Raw genomic sequence first — 18,743 nt, forward strand, 5'->3', positions numbered from 1 at the left:
ACGCCGTCGGCTCCACCAGTTTCAACTGTCTTCACATCCTTCATAAGACCTTCAAGTGGATCACCTCCGACTGCAGAAGGACCATCACCCACGCACTCATCACCAGCAGAAAAGACTGCGGCAACGCCCTCTATGCCGGAATGAACAAAACCCTCCTGCGTAGACTCCACCATCCAGAACGCTGCAGCCAGGCTCATCCTTGCGTCAGGAGCACATGACTCAACACCTACGAGACTTCCACTGACTCCCCATCGAGAAGAGGGTCACCTTTAAACTACTCACCCACGCCTAAAAATCCGAACACAATATCGGACCCATATACCTCAATGAGAGAATATTTTTCCACGTACCCAAGAGAAACCTCCGCTCCGCAGACCTCGCCATGGCACAAGTTTCCTGCATCTGTAAACACAGAACCGGCGGGAGAGCTTTCTCCTACATCGCAACCAAGACCTGAACGAGCTCCCTGTGAACATCAGATGCTCCCCGACCCTGCACACTTTCAGGAAGTACCTCAAGACCTGGCTTTTCAACTGACTACGGAGCCACCCCCCCAGTGCCTTGAGACCCTCACAGGTGAGTAGTGCGCTTTATAAGCCCCTGTTTGATTGATTGATTGAAAGGGACACAACGGTAGATAAGAATAGCTGTCCCCCGGGATCCCTTGTGAACCCAGCATGATATATCAGGTGGTATCCAAACATGGCTAAGCAAGGAGCTGTGGTGCCCAATAAATGAGTCTCCTGTAGGTGAAGTATGTCAGGCTTGGCCTGGCGGAGAATGGTGCCACACTTGATTTTGTCGAGTAACCCCCTGACATTCCATGATACCACTGTCAGTCCAAAAAGTGGAGGAAGTCTAGCCTGTGCAGCCATCTATTGTTCATGTGCGCATACTGAGGACGTAGCTTAGTGGTATTTGGGTTGCGTGTCTGCATGCCTGTAAGAACTAAAAATATCATAACCAAGTACCCCGTTAACCCTCCCTACCTCCTTCCCCTGATACTGCCATAAACAAGGAGCATCTGTCGTGGGGAAGGGTGTCCCAGGCCCCCAACAGGGGAGCCCAGAGTCCCACCTCCAATGGTTCCCAACATTCCCCCAGAGCTTCAACATAGGGTATGAATGGCTGGGCAGTCATGTTGCGTATTGTCCATGCCAACTCAGTGTTAATATAGACGGAGCATTCCAAATGTCAAACGATTGGTAGGAACTTGAACCATTGAACTCCCGCAATCAGTTTTGTTCAAGATGCCCGCTCAGGACTGGAGGAGCAGCGGTCAGATCCAGATCTGTGTCGCCGCATTGATTTCGTCTCCTTTCTCACACTCCACTTTCCCTCTGTTTCACTCATTTTACCCTAATTTAATCTCTCCCTCTCCTTCTATCTCTTTCCTCCACCTTTCTTGCACTTTTCTGCTGTTCTGCTTTATTCCACTATTTATTCCTCCTTTCCCTTTCTGCCCGTTTTCTCTGCCGCTGTTACCCCCCAGCCCCTGCTCCCCAGCATGACCAGCGCAACTGGCCCAATCCAGCTCCACTCCCCGCTCCCGCCCCCAGCTGTACAGTCCTCCCTGACCCCTACTAAATGGCGGCAACTGTGTGGCCACATGCAGCAGGCGTGCCGCTCGCGCACCAAAGGCGCGCCAAAGGCAAGCTTATATGCGCCCAACCGCGGACCAGCGCCAAGAACCTTGGACCTTTGCACTGCCAAAGCTATGACCCAGCGACATTCCGCGCACTCAACCCAGGCCGCAAAAAGAACTGCAAGCTAGCATCACCAGCTGACACCCACGGACCCTTCAGCTGTCACCGATGCTGGCATACCTACAGCACTGCCAGGAACACAGGCCCAGCATAACCAGAACCAAAGACCCTTCAATGCATCCTCCTAAACGTCAGATCTAAGATGGGCGAATTTTGCTGATCTGCGGTCCGCGAATTCACGCGAAATTGCAAAAAAATCCACTGATTTTCCCGCGAACTCGCGGATGTATTTGCGATTTGCACTCTACTCAACTGGAGTACTTTCTACTGGCTAATCAGTAAGTGCTACTTCGTTGGGTAAATGTACAGTGCTTTTCCTACACTGCAGCTGCGTAAAGGGCCAGAAGATTTGTCTCCACTGACCATGTGTGCCTGTAACTTGCTACCGCGCTAAAAGGCGCCGAGGTCCCTTGAGTGAGCTGTCCATCATAGTTGGGTTTGGGAAAGGGCGGGAAAGAATTTGGTGCCTCTAGTGTGTGGTGCGGGGCCAAACGGGCGGGGCTTCTATGCGTGTTCACATGCCTCTTGTGTATAAGGTCAGAGAGCAAGCAGGGCAGCAGGTGAGGAGAAAGCAGCCTCCTGGTCACGGGAACTACACGGGGGTTGTGCTCGAGAAACTCAGGGATTCAAAGACCTCCCTCGAGTATTACAGCTAATTTTCGACGGCAGATATGGGGTTAAAGCACACTTGACCAGCCTCGACCGTGCTCACTAATGTTTTGGGCTGATTAAAATGTTACTGAATTTGAGCTTCAACTCGGGCAGCTCCTTTATTTATATCTGTAAGTGCTTCCTTCCTGTGACAGGAGCCTCGTGTCAGAATGAATCCTGCCCTGCATAGTTATCCACTAAGATGCCACCGTTTTGTGCAATACCTCTACTCAACTGGGGAGCTTTCTACTGGCTAATCAGTAAGTGCTATTTATTTATTTATTTATTTTTTCAATTTGTAAGGCGCAACAGCTACCCAAAAAGGGTTTCCCGGCGCCAAGACACAGCTAGAGAGAAGTCAGGAGAGGGTTTTGGCTCTTCATGTTATTGTTCGAAAAGCCAGGTCTTGACGTGCCTTCTAAACCTGACATGGTTTTCCTCCTTTCGAATGAAGGGAGGGAGTGCATTCCAAAGGGATGGTCCAAGATGGGAAAAAGATCTGCCTCCCGTTCTTGCCAATTTAAATCTAGGTACACAGAAATTGGCAGCTGATTGCGAACGAAGATTACGCTTGGGAGTATAGGGGTGGGCCAGAGCTAGAAGGTATCTAGGTGCAGTCCCTGCTTTAATTCTGAACATGTAGTTCAGGGCTTTAAAACGGATTCTGCTTTCGACCCTGAGCCAATGGAGTTCCCGACGGTAACTCGAGACTCCAAAGTTTTTAGGGATTTTGCACAGTAGTCGGACTGCTGCGTTCTGGACCAATTGTAGTCGACTGACTACCGCTTTGTTAGAGCCGAGGTACAGGATGTTGCCGTAGTCAAGCCGTGATGTTATGAGGGCATTGACTACGGTCTTTTGAGTGGAAAGGGGCAGCATCCAAAGGATTTTCCTCAGCCATTTAATGATGGTGAGGCATAGGCCGGTGACTTTGCTGGCCTGTTGACTCATGGAAAGGGAGCTGTCAATGATGACTCCCAGATTACGAACTTGGGTCACAGGGGTAGGAAAAATGCCCATCTGATTAGGCCAGTGTGAGGGGTTCCACAGGTCTCGACGTTTTCCCAAGAGAAGAATCTCTGTCTTGTCTCCATTGAGCTTTAATTGGTTTCTTGTCCTCCAATTAAGGATGTTTAGAAGCCCTGATTTGAGGAGAGATGGGGATGTCGGACAGGATTCAGATAGAGAAAAAGTAATTTGGGAATCGTCGGCGTAGGTCATGAGTGTGAGTCCGGATTTTTCGGCTATGTCGGCCAGGGGTCTGAGATATAGATTGAAAAACAGGGGACTCAATATGGATCCCTGTGGCACTCCGTGGGGGGCATAGAAGGTATCAGAACAGGCCAGTGAGGATGTTATTTGGAAGGTTCGTTCCGCCAAGAAGGAACGAATCCACTCAAGGGCTTTTCCACGGACACCATTTCTGTATAGCTCCTTGATGAGAATTTCGTGGGATATAGTGTCAAAGGCCACGCTCAGATCTAAAAGCACAAGCGCGACTGTCTGACCATTATCAAGGAGATTCCGGATGTGTTCCGTAACTCCTAGAAGGGTGGTTTCAGTCGAGAAACCAGCCCGGAAGCCCGATTGGGAGGGGTGCAGAAGTGAGTTGTCTTCAGCAAACGTGGATAAGACCGAGTGGACGTGTCTCTCCAAGCATTTGGAGAAGGCAGGGAGCAGGGATATGGGTCTATAATTGGCCGGAATTTCCGGGTTTGCTGTGGGCTTTTTTAGTAATGGGGTTATCATGGCGTGTTTCCATAGGGCTGGAACTGTGGAAAGATCAAATGAGGAGTTAAGGGTATTTGCGATGATTTCCAAGGAGCGATCGTCCAGTTGTTTAATTATTTTAATTGGAATCGGGTCCCTGGGGGAGCCAGACTTGGTGTTCTTTAAAATAGTTTTCAGTTTGTCTACTGAAATGGGCGGCCAGGATTCCAAGGTCTTTTCACAGGAGGGAGTATATTCCAAGTCAGAAGAAAGGGGTGGTTCATTTTTGTTGGTAATGATTTTTTCGATCTTTTCAGTGAAAAAACATGCTAGAGCTTGGCATTGTTGAATATTCAGTGGGGGAGCCGAGGCTGAGGTTTGAGCGCCTGCTAGTTCTTTGACTTTATTGAACAATGTTTTTGACTTATTCGTTGCTTCCATGATAGTGTCTGAGACAAATACGGCTCGTGCTTTTGCACAGGCAGTATGGTATAAGTTCCTGGCTTTGTGGTAGGTTATTTTTGCGTCGGGGGCGTAGTCTTTTCGCCATTTGCACTCGAATGCTTTACATTTAGATTTTTCGGTTTTTAAAATGTCATTAAACCATGGAGCAGGGTGGCGGTGTCTACTTCCTCTGATGAGGGAGGTAGGTAGGCATTGATCAGCGGCATCGCTAAGCCATTTGTGCGAAGCTACCGCTAGGCTGTCCATGTTTTGGCCATTTCTAGGAGGGTTGTCATGGAGTGCTGAGTTGAGTTACTCGTTGGGTAAATTATAGTGCTTTTCCTACACTGCAGCTGCGTAAGGGCCAGGAGATTTGTCTCCACTGACCATGTGTGCCTGTAACTTGCCACCGCGCCAAAAGGCGCCGAGGTCCCTTGAGTGAGCTGTCCATCATAATTGAGATTGGGAAAGGGCGGGAAGACGTTTGATACCGCTAGTGTGTGGTGCGGGGCTTCTATGCGTGTCAACATGCCTCTTGTGTTTAAAGGTGAGAGAGCGAGCAGGGCAGCAGGTGAGGAGAAAGCAGCCTCCTGGTCCCAGGAACTACACGGGGGTTGCGCTTGAGAAACTCATGGATGCAAAGACCCGGGGCTTCTATGCGTGTTCACATGCCTCTTGTGTAAAGGGTCAGAGAGCGAGCAGGGCAGCAGGTGTGGAGAAAGCAGCCTCCTGGTCACAGGAACTACACGGGGGTTGCGCTCGAGAAACTCAGGTATTCAAAGACCTCCCTCTAGTATTACAGCTAATTTTCGACGGCAGATATGGGGTTAAGGCACACTTTCCCAGCCTCGACCGTGCTCACTAATGTTTTGGGCTGATTAAAACGTTACTGATTTGAGTTTCAACTCGGGCACCTGCTTTATTTATATCTGTAAGTGCTTCCTGTTGAGGTTTAATTTTTGGCCCACCGGAAGCACTTACAGAGTTAAGGTAGGTGCCCGAGTTGAAGCTAACTTTGTAACCATTTTAGAATGGGGCCGGCAAGCTGACAGAATTGAAGTTGCAACTTACAAGTAAGCACCTTCAACTCTGGCAGCTTGCCGGCGCCATTCTAAAATGGTTACAAAGTTAGCCTGAACTCGAGCACCTGCCTTAACTGTGCTTCCTGTGGGCCAAAAAAAAAATCTGGCCGCGAGCGGATTTGTGGATTTCTGGGCAATTTCGCGCGGTTCGCGGATCGCAAAATTTTCGAAAATCCGCAAATTCCGCGAGCGGAACGGATTTTTGCCCCACACTTAGTCAGATCACTCCACACAGAAACACGCCACGAAAATCTGGGACCGCCTCAACAGCACCAACCCAGACGTAGCATTCTTCACAGAAACCTGGCCCAACACCACCTCTGGACCGGACATCGCCATCGCCATTCCCCAAGGATACAAGATCTCCAGGAAGGACCATCCCACCCACCCGGAAGGAGGAATCGCCATCGTCCACAAATCCACCCTCTGCCTGAACACACTCCCTGATGAGCCCACAGGCCTGATGGAACACATGCACTTTAAGATACTGGCCAGTCCTACCACCACCCTCTGGGGAACCCTCAACCCTCATCTACTGACCCCCTGGATCCCGTGGACCATTTGGCAACTCCATCACAGACATCATCTTGCCGCATGCCATTACATCCACCAACTACACCCTGCTCAGAGACCTCAAGTTCCACCTCGATAACCAACTAGACCCCAACACCACATCCCTCCTGGACAACCTCCACAACATTGGACTTCGCCAGATCGTGACCAAACCCACCCACTCAACGGGACACACCCCGACCCGCCCTTCACAACAGGAAACTCCATCACTTTCAGCCACACCACCGAACTCCTGTGGACAGACCATCGATGCATCCACTTCACCTTCAGAACACCCACCATCCACAGACACCAGCACCTGCTACCACGAAGAAACTGGACAAAAATCACTGATGACCAGCTTACCCCCTCAGTCAGCAACTCCTCCCTGACCACCGCGGAAGCTGATGCCCCCAACACCGCCACCTGAATCCTACACAGATTGGATCACCGACAGCATCAACACCATAGCCCCCTCTCAAGAAGAACAAGAACGTATAGACCAAGAAGACCAGATGGTTTACCCCTGAACTCAGAGTGTCAAAGCGCACCTGCCGCCACCTCGAGAAGACCTGGAGGAACTCCAAATCTACAGAAGCCCAGAAAACTTCAAAGCCTCCACCACTGCCCACCACCAGCTCACCAGAAACATGTAGAAAACTGCGATTGAAGACATAATCTCCACACATGCACACAACAGCAAAGAGCTCTTCATCATCATCAAGGAGTTCGCCCAACCCACCAGCGAGTCGACTGACATTACTCCCTCACAAGACCCCTGCAAGAAACTCCGCACCTTCTTCTACTGCAAAATCAAGAACATCTACGACAACTTCGACGAAGACAACCAACACACAAAACACCCACTAGCCACCCCGACACCTTGAAGCCAATGATTGACAGCTGGACAGCCCTCACCACCGAAGGCACACTGAAGACGATGAAGTCAATCCACTCCAGGGCACCCACGAACCCCTGCCCCACCACATCTTCAACAGAGCCACTGACACAACCGCACCCATGCTCCGCCACACCATCAACCGCTCCCTGGCGAAAGCCTCCTTCCCCGACGACTGGAAACATGCCGAGATCAACTCCCTCCCAAAGAAGCCCTCGGCGGACCCCACCGACCTCAAAAACTACAGACCCATCTCCCTGCTCCCGTTCCTAGCGAAAGTCATCGAGAAAGCCATCAACAGACAATTCACCACCTTCATCGAAGAGCCCAACATCCTAAACTCATCACAATACGGCTTCAGAAAAAAACACAGCACAGAAAACGTCCTCCTTGCCGCAACAGATGACATACGCTCCCTACTGGACAAGGGAGAAACAGTAGCCCTCATCCTTCGTGACCTCTTAGTGGCCTTCCACACGGTATCCCACCTCACCCTAATATATGGACTCCACAACGCAGGTATCCGAGACAAGGCCCTCAACTGGATCTACTCTTTCCTCTCTGGCAAAACGCAGCAGGTCAGACTCCCCTCTTTCCTCTCGGACCCCACACCAACCACCTGCGGAGTCCCCGAGGGGTCCTCCCTCAGCCCCCATTCTTTAACATCTACATGGCTCCTCTCGCCCCTATCGTCAGATTCTACGGACTCAACATTGTTTCATACACAGACGACACCCAACTCATCCTCTCCCTATCTAACGAAGCCAATGCAGCCAAACACAACTTCAAGAAGGCATGGATGCTGTCAGCAAATGGATGAAAAGCAACTGCCTACAACTAAACACAGACAAAACAGAAGTACTCATCATAGGCCCACACCCCCAACACTTTCTGGTGGTCCCCCGCCCTCGGTAGCCCACCCACTCCCATGGCCCATGCATGCAACCTTGGAATCATCCTGGACTCTGAGCTCACAATGGACCGTCCGATTAACTCCGTCACATCCTCCTGCTTCCACATCCTCTGCCTCCTACGTAAGACCTGCAAATGGATTCCCCTGGAGCACAGAAAAAACGTCACCCACTCCCTTGTCACGAGCAGACTTGACTACGGCAATGCACTCTACACCGAAATTAACAAAAGCCTCACCCGCAAGCTACAAAACATCCAGGACGCCACCGAAAGACTGGTCCTCAACCTACCACGATGCTGCCACATCTCCCAACACCTTCAATATCCTCACCCACGCCCACGAAGCCCTCCACAACACCAGACCATCATACCTCAACAGCTGAATCAACTTCCACACACCCCAAAGAACCCTACAATCAGCCCAGCTCTCTTACGCCAGATAAAATAGATCACGAGGCCGCTCCTTCTCCTTCCTCGCTGCCAGAGCATGGAACGCCCTCCTGCTCCACCTCAGGCAGATAACATCACTCCCCATCTTCACGAGAAACCTCAAAACCTGGCTCTTCGACAGACCCCCTCCTTGCTGGACTGGATCCTGCACTCCCTCCTCCCCAGCGCCTTGAGACCTTTACGGGTGAGTAGTCGTTCTTTAACAAACCTGTGATTGATTGACCAAAGAAACATTTGAGAACTTCCCTGATTTATCAGATTATGACCCGGATTCAACATTATCCTCTTTAAATTAATTTGATATTGCTATAAAGAAACTGGATTTGGCCTAGATTATCTACTATTCTGGCGATTTTGCTTCATCTTGTAATTTTGGTGACGTTGTTGAGGATAGGATTAGGGGTAATGTTGTGTTGAAGTGCAATAATGACGAGATCATAGATTGTCGTGGCCCAGTGATGTGGCCAACAGTAAGTGATGTCCTGCAATCAGAGTTGTTTACAAAGCCTGTGGCAAAAGGGGACAATTTACTCAGTGCTGCAAAAGTGTTGTCGAAAGAGAAAATGGATTGAATCTCTTCTGAGGGTCAAGATGTTGTACTTCAGGTTGTCAATGATGACCATTGCATTTCCAAAGTTCCCTGTGAAAATCTATACAATTCAGTTTCCTCAGATGGTAAGACTGTAAATGTGATTTTGCACTTTGGTGCGTGACTTCTGGCATGATTTTTCTTGTTTATTCAAAGACAAAGTGCTATTGCATGAACCTGAGATTTTTTATGTTGGTAAGCCCATTGACTTGATCAGGTATTTAGAAGCCAAAATAGAGTTTGGAAAGGGCCATACTATGGAAAAATGTGTGTGCTGGTCAAATGTGATACTATCCTAATTGGCCTCTTCAAAGGATATTAGGCATCTATTGTGATCCTAATCCAACGCCTCAACTTCCAGGACACAACGTTAATTCCCAGTTCTGCCCCGTTCCATGCTACTCAGATGTTTGCCTATTAGGTCATGTGATTTCAAAGAATGGTGTCCGTTCCAAAGACAAACCAGTTGACAGCATCCTACTTTTGTCTTCACCCAGTAAAAAGAAAGAGGTTCATGTGTTTTTTGTGAATGGCAGAATTTTATTTTTTAGTTTATTCAGGATTTTTCTAGTACTTCCAGTGCCATCAGAAAGGTTTTGTGGAAAGGAGCTTACTTCCAACTTCTGATGTTTATTAAGGAGTTTACCTGGATAATGAGGTTGCAATAAAGACTTTTCATGTGGGGGAGAATATACATTTGATAGTACAAATAACAAGCAAACAAATAGGACACATAGAATGGGGCTGCCTCAGTCCCTTTATGTTGGTTTAATATTTTGTGTAAGGTACTTGAACAATAGCCAATATATAATTGGTGCTTCTATCCAATTGATTGCAGAACTGGTTATCACAGCAGGAGGAAAGAACATTGCTCCAGTTCCAATTGAGAACGCTCTGAAAAAGGAGGTGCCCATCATCAGTAACGCCATGTTAATAGGTGACGAGAGGAGGTTCTTGTCTATGCTGGTGACTCTGAAGGTAAGAAGGCAGAGCTTGCTCGTGCTCAGCAATGAAGGTAATAAGGAACCCTTGACCATACTTATCACCATGAAGGTAGGCACTGAGAGCTCACTGATGCTGATCAATCAGAAAGAAAATGGGGAGAAGTTGTCTCTTCTGATCACTCTGAAGATGGGAGAGAAGAGACTGCAAATGCTGATACCTGTAAAGAAAATTCCTGTGCTGGTCACATGAGACAGATGTATTATCCATGCAGATCACTCCAAAGGTAGGAGATCAGTCATCTGTGCTGACCTCTTATACTGGGAAGGTGATTTGGCCATGCTGATTATTATGAAGATAATTGAAAAGTTGTGTGTGATTATGTAAGTAGATGAAAGAGATTACACACACTGATGACTGTGAAGTTTTTGCGGAACAGATTGTCTATGATGCTCATTCAAAAATAAGAATGTAGAGCACATCTATCGCTTTATATAAAATGGCTTTAAAGATAGAGTGCAGTGCCAGGGAGAGGCTTAAAATAAGTGGAGATTGAGAAGCAGGGAGAGAGAAGGTGCAGAATGAGGCATGGATCCGCATTCGGGACTACTTGAAGATGATGCAAGAAAAAAAGCAACCCAAGCCAGAAGGTTTCCAAAGCCGAGGTAAAATAGAGCAATGGATCTGATCATGACTTTCTAGAGTGAACCTTAAGGAGTGGAATAATCTTGTATGGACTCCGAAAGTAAAAGAAACAGCTGGCGGTCACCCGGCCAACTTGTCCAGAAAGAAATTTAGGCAGAGTTCAATGGAAGCAAAGGATTTTGCAGAGGAGACAGGGACGAGAGAAGAGCCAATCTCTGAGGACCATCACAAGCGTGACCACAGTGTTGGTGGACCACCGGGGGCACTGAACGGGAGGCAAGATGGCGACTGTTTGAGATGGTCGCACAGCAGCTCCCTGATCGCGGATGTAAAGTAATACATTGGATAGCGGCATGACAGAGTAACAGACATAGGAAACTTGAGGAAAACAGAGAGAAAGAACAAGAAAAGGCTTACTTAGCCAAACTTAGAAATACCAACTTCTTAAGATTTTAAATTACATTTCATCAGAGGTTCTATTTGAACTAATGAACCTCTCACTTTGGGGAACCAAGGATCGATTTCTACCTCAGCACTAATATTAGTTTTAGAAATTCTAATTACTCATGTGGGACTTTCATTTAACGGATAAGGTTCTATGCCTTCTTACATGGAGTCCCTAGGATCACCAGGCACTGATTTTATGACAAACCAACCATTCCCCGAGTCCACTATCAATTATACATTGACTCACATATTGATACAACATCTATATGGAATCCATCGTCCGTTTTCCACTTTATCGTCGAGGTTTCATGTACTATGATTCATTCATAATCAGGACCCTTTTTTTCTTGGCTATCTTTGATACTTTCATATACAATTTATATTTATCTAATATATTACATTAATGTTACTTCATGACTGAATAAAAATAGTTTGTTAATTTATAGGATTATTTTTCTATGCTCAAGTTCTAAATATTTTTGGACTTTCAAGTACTTTGTCCTAATATTAATCATTCCAATATGGTGCTTAGGGGTTTACTGTTAACATCAGGCTCTAACAAAAACAATATTAGTCCGTTTTCGACCCTCGCCCGTAAACATTGTGCCCAACATGGCGCTTATGCAGAATGCCAAGGGTCAGGCCACAAGAGGAGCTTTAGACGTAAGTACGCGTACCTATAGGAAACTTCACTATTTATTACTCCCTGTACTGGCACTTTTAAAGCAAATGTGCTTCCGTTTCAGGGACCGCACGCTGACTTTCGCGTTGTCTAGATACTTCGAACCAATCAGATTTACTCCTTACTCTAGTAACCCTACCAATAATAATATTGGGTGAGTTTATGATATGTCTTGCTTCGCCTATTGGCAGTGTGAATTACACTTCTGGCTACCTCTTAAATCTTCAAGCACTGACCTTTGATTCTTTATGGTTTTGTGATTTCCACTTAAATTCTTACTGAAGATCTAAATTGATACTAAATCTTAAAATTTCCTTGCTGAGCACTCAAGGTATCCACACTATATATGTAACAAAAAGTATCAATCCAGGTCTCAATGAAATGTCCAGAAATTTCCAATCAACAGATTATATCCAAATTGTGTCCGTTTAGACAAAAATCACTCCAACTGAGACACCGAGGTATGTTGTTGGTCACAGCATAGTTCCAATTTTATTTCATACTTCTCCTATCAGTCAATATTGTAATTGTAGCAGCAAACACGTGTTTCGTCAGGCACTTATATCATGCCATTCCGACTTCCTCAGGGCTGCAAGCCAAGAAGATAATAGTAAAGACATAAGAGTCTATTTAGGAGTACAATATTTGAAAGCACCATTGGAAAAGTATACAAAGAATCAAGTCACCACCTACGTGAAAAGCATAGTCCTTAAGTGACTGTGAATTTGATAAGGAAAAGCACCCGAGTAGGATAGTGCATACCATGGTGTCTACGATAAACATAACAGGCCCCAAAGCCCAACACAAGTCAGCAATACGGAAGTTTAAAAAGTATTTACCGAAATAAATTATCTTTCTGCCGAATAAATTTATACTCTCCAATAATACAACCAAGGTCGAGATCTGAAACGATAGGAAGCCATCCTCAGTTTTGTGTCTACCGCGGGATCACAATATAGGACATCCAATGTAATATACTCACTCCGCTAGTCCAAACAAAAACGTATGTAGTTCTCCACTGTCATATGTCCATAATATGCTGAAACCAGGCTCCAAGTATACCCAATAGTTCACAATATAGATGTCATATATCTCCTGTAGCGAAATAAGTATAATACCCACAATAAGAATACACTCTGTAACCTTGCTGGGTGTGTATCTAACTAAATAAATAACACCCGTAGTACCACTCACCTCAAAGATCTATTTCTCACGTATCGATATAGCATCACTGGTCTTCTTGTCAGTTTCAGAGGTTTACGACGTTGTATCCAGACGAACACGAGTACGCGTCAGTCTACCCATATGCAAGAAAAAAAGAAGAAGAGTTCCCTGCTTAGATTCAATATTCGTAACTATAGGAACTTTAAAGCCTCTATTTATTCAAAACTTACCGCTTACTACAAGCGTGTACGCTCACTCCGGTCTCCAACTCGGCTACTGGCGTGCATCACAAGCGCCATATTCCTTAAGTAACCGCGTCCTTAGCGGTATTAATACGGCCGCCATCTTAGAGTGGCTAATTTTCCACTAGTCATCTCTTTGATCTATCTTATTAACTGCTCTGGTTTTCAAAAACCTTATTGCATATCTCCTATTATCTCATCAATTCAAAGTGCAAGAACCAAAAGCGCAAGCCGTCAATCCGTGTGTAGTTCACACTATTTAAATGATCTTCAAAATATAACATGTCTGATTCCTAACTATACGAGCCTCAGATTCAACAGAAACATAGGTATGAGCTAAAGATAAATTTAACTAGGTAGTATATAAGCCTTAAATTATATATATACATATGTCCCGACTGTTCAGACGTCTTCACGGGTACTCGAACCCGCCCCAACTTAGTAACTCATTCTAGTTCTAACGTGTGATGCCACCAGAGCCGGGTGATACCCTTTCGAAATGTTAAACTAGGTCTATCTGTTAAGAATGGGGTAATGTTACTGTCTGTTCGCAGTAAGTGCCAATGTTTATTAAGAATTGCAAAAAGTTTATGACTCCCTGTTCCAAAATTGGTAATCATCCTCATTTTCTGTGAATTCTTTGTTGTCTCAGTCTTATTCTTGGGTTTTAATATATATCTTCTCTTTTAAGTTTGGAAGCTCTATCACAAGCTTTACCAATAACATTCTCTTCATAACCTCTATTTTTAAATCTTTTGGTCATATCCTGAATATTTGTGTTAAAATCAACATCATTAGAACAATTCCTCCTGGCTCTTAACATCTCCCCAAAAGGAATCGCGCTAATCTGGCTTCTGGGGTGGCAACTATCTGCACGTAAGAGTGCATTAGAACTGGTTTCCTTCCGGAACATACGACTGCAAAGTCTATTATCTTCCACAAATAATTCAATGTCTAAAAAGGTAAGTTGTTTCATATCAAAATGAGTGGTAAACGACATATTCATACCATTGGAATTAAGGTAAACAAAAAACGTATTGAGTTCATCTGGGGTACCTCTCCAAATTAACAAACAATCATCTATACAATCATCTATATATCGTCCCCAATAATAAATATGATCTATCCAATCTCTGCCCTTTGGGCCCCAGATCCACTCCGCCTCTAAGCGCCCCATGAAGCCTCTAAGTGCCTTTACACTGTACCGAAAATTCACAAAGATCATCAGAAACCACCAGGTAGACCTATAATTTCTGGCATAGGTGGACCTACGGAGAGACTATCACAATTTATAGACCTATATCTAAGACCCTTTGTTCAAAACCTTCCTTCCCATATAGAAGATACCAAGCACGTTCTCAACATCATGAATGATGTTACTTGGGAACCTGATATGATTTTGGCAACATTAGATGTTGTTTCTCTATATTCAAACATTGATCATGATCTTGGCATACAAGCAATGGAAAGTTTTTTTAATCAAAGACCAGTTGAATACCTAGATCATACTGCTATGATTATAGAAATGACCAAAATTGTGTTACAGAATAATTTCTTCTTGTTTGAAGATACATGGTACAGACAGAAACTGGGGACTGCGATGGGTTCCAGATTCGCCCCGTATTTCGCGAACCTCTTCATGGGGCGCTTAGAGGCGGAGTGGATCTGGGGCCCAAAGGGCAGAGATTTGATAGATCATATTTATTATTGGGGACGATATATAGATGATTGTTTGTTAATTTGGAGAGGTACCCCAGATGAACTCAATACGTTTTTTGTTTACCTTAATTCCAATGGTATGAATATTTCGTTTACCACTCATTTTGATATGAAACAACTTACCTTTTAAGAAATTGAATTATTTGTGGAAGAGAATAGACTTTGCAGTCGTATGTTCCGGAAGGAAACCAGTTGTAATGCACTCTTACATGCAGATAGTTGCCACCCCAGAAGCCAGATTAACCCGATTCCTTTTGGGGAGATGTTAAGAGCCAGGAGGAAATGTTCTAATGATGTTGATTTTAACACAAATATTCAGGACATGACCAAAAGATTAAACCTCTTCAGCGCGACCGCGTTTCCCCCTCCGGTGCTGAGCGGTAATAGAAACGGGCGTGGTCATGACGGAACGGTTCCGTCATGAGCACAGCTCAACCGTAGCTCATGACGGAACCTGATATAGAGGTTATGAAGAGAATGGTATTGGTAAAGCTTGTGATAGAGCTTCCAAACTTAAAAGAGAAGATACATTGAAACCCAAGAATAAGACTGAGACAACAAAGAATTCACAGAAAATGAGGATGATTACCAATTTTGGAACAGGGAGTCATAAACTTTTTGCAATTCTTAATAAACATTGGCACTTACTGCGAACAGACAGTAACATTACCCCATTCTTAACAGATAGACCTAGTTTAACATTTCGAAAGGGTACCACAATAGCGAACTTGGTGAGTCCAAGTTATCCAAAACCTGTGAAACCCCTGCAGACAGAATATAGGTTACGTACACGACCGGTGGGTTTTTATTATTGTGGAAACTGAAGTTCCTGTAGGTGGGCTACTAGAAAAATACAATCTTTTGAATATAACAACACAGGCACCTTCAAGATTAATACGTTCATAAATTGTGAGACTACTTTTGTGGTTTATATAATAGCATGTACATGCGGTAAAATTTATGTTGGTAGCACCGCAAGACGACTGAAAGACCGGATGGTGGAGCACTTTCGTGCTTTAAAGAATGGGGATACTAGATACCCTATTGCCTCCCATGCTATCCAAAATGGTAATGATTCTGTCAACCATAAATTTACACATCACGGAACAGAACATGTGACTTTGGACCGACGAGGTGGAAATAGAATTTTGAAACTCAGACGCAAAGAAGCAAGATGGATTATGGTCCTACGTGCAGTTGAAGAGGGTTTGAATTTAGACCCAGAATTGCAATTTTTTCTAGGAGACTAATAATAATGTTCGAAGAAATATTTACACAGTTATGGCTGTATCTATAATATGTGATTATGAGATGTTGCTACATGTGTGGTAATTTGTGTAGGGCCAAACAAATGAGATGTTTAGTCTAATGTTGTAACTTCTATTTGTTATATTTAGGGGATCTAATAATTGCTTTCCATACAACAAATATTACACTATATGATGTTTGAGATTGATGTAGATGTTAATCTGTATTTATACAGAAATGTACGAATTACATGTATGAACTTCTTCTTTTTGCCTTTCCATTTTTCTCACTTTCTTTCTCCCCCCTATTTTTACTAATTAACGGGATTCCAGGGTCGGGATCCTGGAATGTGTGGAGGCAGTCCGTATCTTTCGTCCTGCTGCGGGTTTCACATCAGATATACGGTTTTCTATAACAGACAAGTATTAGTTTGGAGAAAGGTCCACAATACAATTTTCACTCTGTGTATCACCCGGCTCTGGTGGCATCACACGTTCGAACTAGAATGAGTTACTAAGTTGGGGCGGGTTTGAGTACCCGTGAAGACGTCTAAACAGTCGGGACATATATATATATAATTTAAGGCTTATATACTACCTAGTTAAATTTATCTTTACCTCATACCTTCGTTTCTGTTGAATCTGAGGCTCGTATAGTTAGGAATCAGACATGTTATATTTTGAAGATCATTTAAATAGTGTGAACTACACACGGATTGATGGCTTGCGCTTTTGGTTCTTGCACTTTGAATTGTTGAGATAATAGGAGATATGCAATAAGGTTTTTTAAAACCAGAGTAGTTAATAAGATAGATTAAAGAGATGACTAGTGGAAAATTAGCCACTCTAAGATGGCGGCCGTATTAATACCGCTAAGGACGCAGTTACTTAAGGAATATGGCGCTTGTGAATCACGCCAGTTGGCGAGTTAGAGACGGAGTGAGCGTACACACTTGTAGTAAGCGGTAAGTTTTGAATAAATAGAGGCTTCAAAGTTCCTATAGTTACGAATATTGAATCTAAGCAGGGAACTCTTCTTCTTTTTTTCTTGCATATGGGTAGACTGACGCGTACTCGTGTTCGTCTGGATATAACGTGGTAAACCTCTGAAACTGACAAGAAGACCAGTGATGCTATATCGATATGTGAGAAATAGATCTTTGAGGTGAGTGGTACTGCGGGTGTTATTTATTTAGTTAGATACACACCCAGCAAGGTTACAGAGTGTATTCTTATTGTGGGTATTATACTTATTTCGCTACAGGAGATATATGACGTCTATATTGTGAACTATTGGGTATACTTGGAGCCTGGTTTCAGCATATTATGGACATATGACAGTGGAGAACTACATACGTTTTTGTTTGAACTAGCGGAGTGAGTATATTACATTGGATGTCCTATATTGTGATCCCGCGGTAGACACGAAACTGAGGATGGCTTCCGTTCGTTTCAGATCTCGACCTTGGTTGTATTATTGGAGAGTATAACTTTATTCGGCAGAAAGATAATTTATTTCGGTAAATTAGGTACGAAAGGGAGCATATGTTGCACTTAAGAGATACAGTTCGAATTATGACTATTGCCTTCGACCACTCTGTTTACTGGGAGTTCTTTAATAGGATCGCTCGAGTGACTTAACGCAGCTTAAAGGAGATATAGGTCATCTAATCATTTATTATTGCTGCTATGAATTAACACTACTATTATTTTTTTAGTAATCGATAGAGCTTAGCAAGAGAGATAGTTAAGGGCCCATTAGGATGGTGGGCAGATCGCCCCCGCAGCGCCGGCAGTAGCCACTGCTGGCCAGGCGGGGGCAATCCGCCCGCCATCCATGCCTGAGTGACTCCCCCGCCATATTAGTATGGCTAGGGGGTCCGCGGCAGACGAAAAGACCGTCTGCCGCTTTTCCGCCGGTTGACTCGTCGACCGGGCGGAAAAGGGGCATAATATGGTGGCAGTGTCTGCAAGACACCGCCATCCACATTATGATGCAGGCAGAGACAAGGCAGGTGGTTCTTGCTTTTGGGGGCCCGTTGTGGGCCCCCAGAGTGTTAGGGGGTACACATGGGGGTACCTATGGTGATCCCCTGCATTTGCATGCACAAGGTGGCAGGCACCGCACGGTGCCTGTCACATTGTGCATGCAAATGCACAACAAGCATTTTTTACATTGCGGCGGGTGCTGCTTACAGCACCACCCCCTGCAAGGTAAAAAATACGGGATGCACCCGCCAGTGTGTGGCGGTACCGCGCAACATTGACAGTCGGTCCCATGTTCTGATGCGTAGGCGGGCGGACATAGTCCGCCTGCCATGGTAATAGGCCCCTTATTTAGTAATGCTGGCTGCCGACCCAAAATTCTGTATGATGTTACTCTTATTGGTTCCCCACAGACTCTAAACATGTGATTACTAATCATTACTTTACCCAATCGGCACGGCAAGAATCTATCTTGTGTGGCACACTGAACTTCGAATACAGCCATGCCCATCATCTTACCTCACTTTATTTAAAATCATGTATGTGATCAGCTATCACATGACTACCACTACACAGGTTTATATGGTTCTATGCAATCAAACAATTTCTGTGACT

The 18,743-nt window shown here is 45.0% G+C and overlaps 1 protein-coding gene across 1 annotated transcript in view; it reads left to right on the plus strand.

Annotated features, from left to right (window-relative positions):
• The window catches only part of LOC144817694 (long-chain-fatty-acid--CoA ligase ACSBG2-like), a 366,066-nt gene that overhangs the window by 298,508 nt on the left and 48,815 nt on the right, over nucleotides 1-18,743 (plus strand). The window contains exon 12 of the mRNA XM_078674443.1: nucleotides 9,893-10,032. Coding sequence (XP_078530569.1) covers nucleotides 9,893-10,032 — 140 coding nt within the window. The remainder of the gene's footprint in view (nucleotides 1-9,892; nucleotides 10,033-18,743) is intronic.

Source organism: Lissotriton helveticus, chromosome 2_1, assembly GCF_964261635.1.
Source record: "Lissotriton helveticus chromosome 2_1, aLisHel1.1, whole genome shotgun sequence".
NCBI classification, from domain to species: Eukaryota; Metazoa; Chordata; class Amphibia; order Caudata; family Salamandridae; genus Lissotriton; species Lissotriton helveticus.